This window comes from Verticillium alfalfae, genomic scaffold, assembly GCF_000150825.1.
Source record: "Verticillium alfalfae VaMs.102 supercont1.8 genomic scaffold, whole genome shotgun sequence".
Classification (NCBI taxonomy): Eukaryota; Fungi; Ascomycota; class Sordariomycetes; order Glomerellales; family Plectosphaerellaceae; genus Verticillium; species Verticillium alfalfae.
In genome coordinates, this window is record NW_003315031.1 from 1,579,217 (window position 1) to 1,588,346 (window position 9,130).

General features: G+C 55.6%; 3 protein-coding genes across 3 annotated transcripts; 2 read left to right on the plus strand and 1 right to left on the minus strand.

Annotated features, from left to right (window-relative positions):
• Positions 1 to 432: 432 nt before the first annotated feature.
• VDBG_06912 (eukaryotic translation initiation factor 3 subunit 8) lies at positions 433 to 3,177 on the minus strand (the record flags this gene model as incomplete). The annotated part of the gene is made up of 3 exons (XM_003003304.1): positions 433 to 1,701; positions 1,757 to 2,736; positions 2,808 to 3,177. The coding sequence occupies 3 exons, from the start codon at positions 3,175 to 3,177 to the stop codon at positions 433 to 435; spliced, it is 2,619 nt and encodes an 872-aa protein (XP_003003350.1).
• A 547-nt stretch (positions 3,178 to 3,724) lies between these two features.
• On the plus strand, positions 3,725 to 6,882 carry VDBG_06913 (pre-mRNA-processing-splicing factor 8; the record flags this gene model as incomplete). Its single annotated transcript, XM_003003305.1, has 2 exons — positions 3,725 to 6,774; positions 6,843 to 6,882. 2 exons carry the CDS (start codon positions 3,725 to 3,727, stop codon positions 6,880 to 6,882), a joined length of 3,090 nt encoding a protein of 1,029 aa, XP_003003351.1.
• Positions 6,883 to 7,249: 367 nt separating this feature from the next.
• VDBG_06914 (pre-mRNA-processing-splicing factor 8) lies at positions 7,250 to 8,525 on the plus strand (the record flags this gene model as incomplete). The annotated part of the gene is made up of 2 exons (XM_003003306.1): positions 7,250 to 8,447; positions 8,506 to 8,525. The coding sequence occupies 2 exons, from the start codon at positions 7,250 to 7,252 to the stop codon at positions 8,523 to 8,525; spliced, it is 1,218 nt and encodes a 405-aa protein (XP_003003352.1).
• Positions 8,526 to 9,130: the final 605 nt, after the last annotated feature.

Consider the following 9,130-nt stretch of genomic DNA (forward strand, 5'->3'; position numbering starts at 1 on the left):
GGGATCTCACCAAGACTTGACGACAAAAGCACCAATTTCTCTCCATCGATCATCCAAATTCTGAGGCATATCATTTCTTTTCCCGGAAACTGATGTAGACGAGCATTGTCAAGTAGATCCTGATTCTTGTTTTCATGTATTCAATTTTCTGCTCCATCAAAATTTGCAACATGCGGAATTTTTGATACACATACATCTTGCCAAATCAACAATCACCGTCATCCTTGCGGCTTCAACAACGTAACGGGGGAAAATGCATTCTATAGCCTCTATTCCGCGAAGCTACACGTCATACCTAACGTAGGGGCTGTCCCCTGTCCTCTGACCGACCACCCCTACGCGCCTGATTGTTTTTTTGACCAAGCGACCAAACCCTGATGCCAGAACCGCAGATATTAGCAAGCAAACAGAAAAGCCCACCAACGGCTACGCTTAACCCCGCACAGCGGCGCCCAGCGCACCGCCGGTGAACTGCGTGCCACCCGCCTGGCGTTGCGCGTGGCCACCGCCGCCGCGGCCGCCGCCACCGCCTCCCCTGCCGCCACGGCCGCGACCTCCGCCGCGTCCACGACCGCCCTGCCTCTCGAAGGCGTTGGCCGAGCCCTGCGTGCGCTGCTCCAGTGTTCGCTCGTTCGTCTCGATGAGCGAGCTCGCGCGGTCCGACATGGCGATCGCCAAGCTCTGCAGACGGCTGAGCTCGACGCCCTTGCGGAAGATGACGGTCGACGTGACCTGGTCGAGCGAAGCCGCCAGCTCCTCGTGGCTGATCATCTTGCTGATGACAGCCAGCACCTTGCTCGTCTCCATCTCAAACATGGCGCTGAGCGTCTCAGACGCCAGTGTGTCGTAGAAGGGCGCGTACGTGAAGAGGTACGTGCGCAGACCCTCCTCTTGGATCTGCTTGGCGAGCATCGTCTTGATGTCATCCGTGTTGGGCATGAGCTCCCAGATCTTGATGCTGTGGATGAAGTGGATCGACTTTTTCCAGTCGCCCGCCGCGAGCGCCTTGGACGCCTGCATGACGTGGTCACGCGTGTTCTCTGGGGGGCCGGTGAAGATCTGACGCTCGTGGTACTCGAGCATGCGCCTGTACGTCTTGCTGATGTTGCGTTTCTTGATATCCGGTGATGAGCCGGTCTGGGCGAGAACGGGGATCTCGAGCAGCATGCTGCAGGTGAGGTACACGCACTCGAGGAGCTCGAGGTTAATGTGCATGTGGAAGGGCAGCTGGCGCTGCTTCTCGAGCCTCTCCTGCTCGGGCGACACCTGGTTGTACCTTTGGATCATGACGCCCTGCGCCAACAGCTCCTTCTGGCGACCGCTGCCGCAAATTTCTTGCAGAGTGTTCTGGGCGTCGTAGACGAGACCCTTGCGGAAGGCGCAGAGACCGACCTGGACCAGCGTACGGTTGTAGAGAATTTGAGAAAGAACGTCGAACTGGGGAATGTTCTCCTGCAGATGGGACATGAGCATCATGTCACGAGCGTTGTAGTACTCATTGTGCAGGGCGAGGAAGTAGACACGGCACAGCATGGCGCGGGCACGGAGGATACCCTCGGCGTTGCTGAAGAGGTAGTTGCAGAGAACGTTGACCAGGTTGCTGGCATCGGCGTCTTCAGAGCGAGGCGTAATGTCCGACTCGGCCTTGGCAGAGGCAGTCTTCCAGGCGTTCTCCTCAAGAATCTTGATGACTTGGGCAGGCTGAACCAATAGTTAGCAAGAGATCGTCGGTTGAAAGTAAAGACAGTGGGCTCACCTTGAAGTAGACGTGCTCGAGCCTCCTCGTGACAACACGGTTGATGCTTTCCTGCGTAATATCGAGCGCGGCATCCTTGCGGAGGTACTCGTAGTACAGCTGGCCGCGGAAGATGATGTTGTACAGGGCGCCCTCATCAGTCAGACGCTCAATGTACTCCGACGTGTGAGGGTCGATGTTCTGGAGCGAGCGGGTGAGCTCATCATCCAGACGCTCGATGAATGAGACGATGCTGCCAGGGACCTTGATGTACTTCTCGCCCTTCTCAAGCGCAGGAGGCTTCTCGTCATCCTCCCACTCCTCGGCGGTCTCGACAACCACGTAATCGGGGTTGGCCTCGAGGACCTCAAACAGGGTGGCAAGCTCTTTTTCGGCGGCCTTCCAGTGCTCAACGGGCATCGAAGTGGCGCCGCTGGAGCTGAGGTCGAAACGCGTGGAGACGAGGGCAAGCAGGACGCGGACCTTCTGGTAGGGCGTGTTGGCGATTTCGCTGAGCTTCTCCATAGTCTTGATCTGCTCGGTGCGGTCGGTGTTTTTCTTGCCGCGAGACTCGAGGATGCCACGGAGATGCTTGAAGATGCTCTCGGGGGTGAACTGGAGGGTGCGACCGCCCTTGCCGACCGTGGCAAAGCCATCATCCTCGCCGAGGGGCTCGGCAACATCCTCAGCCTCGGCGATGCGAACAGTCTTCTTGGGCTTGGAGACCTTCTCTTCCTCCTCCTCAGAATCCATGAAGGCATCGTTGTCGGCACGGTAGGCCTCGATCTGAGACTGGTAGTCCTTGTTGACCTTCTTGATCTTCTGCTTGACAGCGTTCAGGCCACGGGCAGCGATGGCGTTCATCTTCTTCGGCGTGACCTTCTGCTTGGCAACGGCCTCGTTCATGTAGTCCTCGAGTTCGGCAATGGTCTTGATGTAAGACTTGGGCGTCTTCCTCGACTCTTGGATCTTGGCGACCTGGCGGTTGAGCTTGTCGAATTCTGGTAACGCGGGGTCAGCATCAGCACTCTTGCCTTCTCGCTTCCCCGAAAACATGCGGGTCAATCCTTACCACTCGAAATAGAGGCCCAGTCGCCATTCTTCTCGCCGTTCTCAATCAACTTGATGGTCGCCTCGAGTTCCTCGTGACGCTTGTCCTTTGCGCTCCTGACCTTGAGCCTCTGCTCGTCGTCGCTGTCCTCGCTCTCAGAGCTGGCATCTTTGAGGAAACGGTTCAGACCGGTCGCCTTTCCTCCATCATCGTCGCTCGAGTCGTCATCCGAGTCATCTTCGTCATTATCATCGTCAGAGTCGTCATCGGAATCGTCGTCGTCGCGGACCTTCTTCTCTTCCTCCTCCTCCTCCTCGGAGTAGAGCTCCTCCTCGTCGGAAGAGCTCTCGGAGGAGCTGTCGTCACCACCACGGCGGAAGAACCTGGACATTTTGGCAGTTGCTTTGCTGTCGCTCAAAAGGGGATGCCCGAACGGTCTCAAGGTGAGGGGGGAGGGAGGGGGGTGATAGTGGGTGAAAATTGATGCAGACTGGTGGAGGGGAAAATCAGTAATTTTCTGTGCGTGCAAGGCAGCGAGTGACTCAGTGATGGTGGTTGGCTCGTTGCGACCCAAAGAACCCCACGTTGCTTAAAGCAGCGACGGCCCTGGCCTTACCCGAATGAGACTAGTGCATTTTGCATCTGCCTGGAGTTCCAGTCAGGAAAAACTCGAGGTGATCGAGACGAGCCGTCTTCATCATCAATCTCGTAACGATCCCTATCGTTACGACAGTCATCGCAGCCCGAATCGCGTGACTGATCGTTCACCACATTCATTCATTTCAAAGCGATTTTTTCTGTTCCCGAATACCCTGCCGCATCGCCCGGACTCCACGTCGGTTAACGCGTCTCGGGAGTCGCGCCAGCGACAGTCGTCGAGCTCAGACGAACTCCCTCCCGCCCTCGCTCGCATCATCACAATCGCCAATTCATCCAACATGTCCTCACAACCACCACCCCCTCCTCCGGGATGGGGCCCTCCGCCGCCGCCGCCTCCTCCTCCTTCCTCATCGCTGCCTCCTCCTCCATCCGCCCCCGCGCCGCCACCTCCTGGATACCGTCCTCCGACCGACCCTCAAATCGCAAAGTTTGCCCAGAAGAAAAAGGAATGGCTTCGGGATCAAGGCGCCCGCTTTGGCGAGAAGCGGAAGAGCGGGTTTGTCGAGACACAGAAAGCTGACATGCCACCGGAGCATCTACGCAAGATCGTCAAAGACATCGGTGATGTGTCGCAGAAGAAGTACACCAGCGACAAGCGAAGCTATCTAGGAGCTCTCAAGTTCATGCCGCACGCCGTCCTGAAGCTGCTGGAGAACATGCCCATGCCCTGGGAGTCAGCGCGCGAGGTCAAGGTTTTGTATCACGTCAACGGATGCCTGACCCTCGTCAACGAGATCCCTCGCGTCATCGAGCCTGTCTTCTTCGCGCAGTGGGCCATGATGTGGACGTTCATGCGAAAGGAGAAGGCCGACCGAAGGCTGTTCAAGCGTATGCGCTTCCCACCATTTGATGACGAAGAGCCCCCGCTGTCGTGGTCTGAGAACCTCGAAGACGTTGAGCCTGCGGAGCCGATCCAGATGGAGCTTAATGAGGACGAAGACGCAGCAGTTTACGAATGGTTCTACGATCACAGGCCGCTCCTTGATACACCACATGTCAATGGCGACAGCTACAAGTCCTGGAACCTCACACTTCCTCAGATGGCCACGCTCTTCCGACTGAGTCGACCCCTCATTTCAGACGTTGTCGACAAGAACTACTTCTACCTCTTCGACCGCAAGAGTTTCCTGACCGGAAAGGCGCTCAACGTCGCACTACCAGGCGGACCGCGCTTCGAGCCCCTTTACAAGGACATCGATCCCAATGATGAGGACTTTGGAGAGTTCAACGCCATCGACCGAATCATCTTCCGTAATCCTGTCAGAACAGAGTTCCGCGTGGCGTATCCCTATCTCTACAACTCTCTTCCCCGTAGTGTTCATCTCGCTTGGCATTCATACCCTCAGATCGTCTTCAAGCGTTCCGACAACCCGGACCTGCCGGCTTTCCACTTCGATCACAGGATCAATCCGATCTCGTCCCGCGCCGTAGCACCGAAAAACCTTACCATCAGCCACGAGGACGAGCTCTTTGGCGTCGGCAACAACGAGGAGGACGAGGATGTGTTTGAGCTGCCAGCCGACGTCGAGCCATTCTTGAATGAAGAGGAACTCTTCAATGACGACACGGCTGCTGCCATTGAGCTGTGGTGGGCGCCGTTCCCCTTCGATCGGCGCTCCGGGCGCATGGTTCGCGCCCAGGATGTGCCTCTTATCAAGCAATGGTACCTCGAACACGCGCCAACGGACAAGCCTCCCGTCAAGGTTCGCGTGTCGTACCAAAAGCTCTTGAAGAACTTCGTTCTCAACGAGGTCCACAAGAAGAAGCCAAAGTCACAGCAGCAACAGAACCTGATGCGGAGTCTCAGGCAGACCAAGTTCTTCCAGCAGACCACCATCGACTGGGTCGAAGCCGGCTTGCAGGTCTGCCGACAAGGTTTCAACATGCTTAATCTCTTGATCCACCGCAAGAACCTTACCTACCTTCATCTCGACTACAACTTCAACCTGAAGCCTGTCAAGACCCTCACAACCAAGGAGCGAAAGAAGTCGCGTTTCGGCAACGCTTTCCACCTGATGCGTGAGATCCTGCGTTTGACCAAGCTGATTGTCGATGCCCAGGTTCAATACCGCCTCGGCAACATCGACCCCTTCCAGCTGGCAGACGGCATCCTCTATGCTTTCAACCATGTGGGTCAGCTAACGGGCATGTACCGTTACAAGTACAAGTTGATGCACCAGATTCGTTCCTGCAAGGATCTGAAGCATCTGATTTACTATCGCTTCAACTCTGCTCCTGTCGGCAAGGGCCCCGGTTGCGGTTTCTGGGCTCCCGCCTGGCGAGTTTGGCTCTTCTTCATGAGGGGTATCATTCCACTCTTGGAGCGATGGCTTGGCAACCTTCTGTCTCGTCAGTTCGAGGGCCGCCACAGCAAGGGTGTCGCCAAAACAGTGACGAAGCAGCGTGTCGAGTCTCACTTTGACCTGGAACTTCGCGCTTCGGTCATGGCGGACTTAATGGACATGATGCCAGAAGGCATCAAGCAGAACAAGGTCAACACTGTGCTCCAGCATCTTTCCGAAGCGTGGAGGTGCTGGAAGAGCAACATTCCTTGGAAGGTGCCTGGCTTGCCAGCGCCCATTGAAAACATCATTCTGCGTTACGTCAAAGCCAAGGCGGATTGGTGGATCTCAGTTGCTCACTACAACCGAGAGCGTATTCGACGTGGTGCGACGGTCGACAAAACTGTGGCCAAAAAGAACGTTGGTCGTTTGACTCGTCTCTGGCTTAAGGCTGAGCAGGAGCGCCAGCACAACCACATGAAGGACGGTCCTTACGTCTCTTCTGAGGAGGCCGTGGCTATCTACACCACCACCGTGCACTGGCTCGAGTCGCGAAAATTTTCTCCCATACCCTTCCCCAGCGTGTCCTACAAGCATGACACCAAGATTCTCATCCTCGCCCTAGAGCGCCTCCGTGAGGCCTACTCTGTCAAGGGCAGGCTGAACCAGAGCCAGCGTGAGGAGCTGGCCCTGATCGAGCAGGCTTATGACAGCCCCGGCACAACCCTCGAACGCATCAAGCGCTTCCTCCTGACACAGCGTGCCTTCAAGGAGGTAGGCATCGACATGAACGACAACTACAGCACAATCAATCCTGTATATGATATCGAGCCTATTGAGAAGATCAGTGATGCCTACCTTGACCAGTATCTCTGGTACCAGGCTGATCAACGCCATCTGTTCCCTGCGTGGATCAAACCTTCAGACTCGGAAGTGCCTCCCCTTCTGGTGTACAAGTGGGCACAGGGCATCAATAACCTGGACAAGGTTTGGGAAACCGAAAACGGAGAGTGCAACGTCATGATCGAGACAGAGTTGTCTAAGGTGTACGACAAAATGGAACTAACTCTGCTCAACTCACTATTGAGACTGATCATGGACCACAACCTGGCAGACTACATCACTGCCAAGAACAACGTTCAGCTGACCTATAAGGACATGAACCACGTCAACAGCTACGGTATGATCCGTGGCTTGCAGTTTTCGGCCTTCGTTTTCCAGTACTACGGTCTCGTCCTGGACCTGCTGCTTCTTGGCCCCCAAAGAGCAAGCGAGATTGCGGGCCCGCCTCAAAGCCCCAATGACTTCCTGCAGTTCCGCGACAAGGAGACGGAAACCCGTCACCCGATTCGTCTCTACACCCGTTATGTCGACAAGATCTGGGTGTTCTTGCGTTTCACCGCGGAAGATTCGCGTGACCTAATCCAACGTTTCCTCACTGAACAACCCGACCCCAACTTTGAGAATGTTATCGGCTTTAAGAGCAAGAAGTGCTGGCCAAGAGATTCTCGCATGCGGTTGATGAGGCACGATGTCAACCTAGGAAGGGCTGTCTTCTGGGACCTCAAGAACCGCCTCCCGCGATCCATCACTACCATTGAGTGGGATGACAGCTTCACTAGCGTCTACAGTCGGGATAACCCCAACCTCCTCTTCTCCATGTGCGGCTTCGAAGTTCGCATTCTCCCCAAGATTCGGAATCAGAACGATGAGTTCCCTGTCAAGGACAGCGTGTGGTCGCTTGTCGACAATACCACGAAGGAGCGAACAGCGCACGCCTTCCTCCAGGTGACTGAAGATGATATCCAGAAGTTCAACAACCGCATTCGTCAGATTCTCATGTCTTCTGGTTCCACTACATTCACCAAGATCGCCAACAAGTGGAACACGGCCTTGATCGCTCTTTTTACCTACTACCGCGAAGCTGCAGTCTCAACCATTGAGCTACTAGACACCATTGTTAAGTGTGAGACGAAGATTCAGACTCGTGTCAAGATTGGCCTGAATTCCAAGATGCCGTCTCGATTCCCACCTGCGGTGTTCTACACCCCCAAGGAACTGGGTGGTTTGGGAATGATCTCTGGTTCTCACATCCTCATTCCCGCGAGTGACAAGCGGTGGTCCAAGCAAACGGACACAGGAGTTACGCACTACCGGTCTGGTATGACCCATGACGAAGAGACTCTCATTCCCAACATTTTCCGATATATTATTCCTTGGGAAGCCGAGTTCATCGACTCGCAGCGCGTCTGGACCGAATACTCGCAGAAGCGCATGGAAGCCAACCAACAGAACCGTCGCCTGACGCTCGAGGACCTCGAGGACAGCTGGGACCGCGGTCTGCCTCGCATCAACACACTCTTTCAAAAGGATCGCAGCACGCTGAGCTTTGACAAGGGCTTCCGCGCTCGTGCTGAGTTCAAGATTTACCAACTCATGAAGAACAACCCATTCTGGTGGACGAGTCAGCGTCACGACGGCAAGCTCTGGAACCTCAACGCCTACCGTACTGACGTCATCCAAGCACTTGGTGGTGTTGAGACCATTCTTGAGCACACGCTTTTCAAAGCCACGGGATTCCCGTCCTGGGAAGGCCTCTTCTGGGAGAAGGCGTGCTTGGCCAAGGGAACAATGCTTCTGCGATACGACAGCACCAAGGTTGCGGTTGAAGACGTCAAAGAGGGCGACTTGCTGCTGGGACCTGACGGCGGCCCGCGACGTGCGTTTAACATCGTCAGCGGAAACGATCGTCTTTACCGCATCAAAGTTGGCGGCAGCAAGGAGGATCTTGTCGTAACGCCAAACCACATCCTTGTCCTTCATCGAGAAAGCTTGGAGGGCAATGTCCAGGTTTCGGCCACAGAGCGCTTTGATACAGTTGAAATGACCGCGACAGAGTTCGCATCTCTTGATCCCACCGAACAAGGCAAACATCGACTTTTCAGATCCCCTGGGTTCGAGCTGCCCGAGCAAGAAGTACCCGTCGATCCATACTTCCTGGGCCTCTGGCTCGGCGATGAAGACCGATCTAGCGAAATATCCTACTCCAGTCACGAGGCGGAAGTACGCCAATTCCTTGTTCGTCATGCCAGCGATCTCGATCTTCACCTTGTATGGCATAATCAACTTGGCCACACTGCTGTGAGCAGAACCCGACCAGCAGAGCCAACGCTTGCTCAGGTGAACAAAGCGGCACAGCCTGATCAACCTCCTAAGCGCCTCGCCAGGCAGACTATTATGAAGCAACGACTGACTGCGGGGTGGACTGTCCAAGCTCATGCTCCCGGCGAGCCTAGAGTTTGGACCGCGCCCCAAGCTGCTCTGCGCGTTGGCAACGACCGAAGGCACGCATTGGAATCTGTCTCTGACAGCGAATTGGACGACGTCGAATTGGACCGTGGG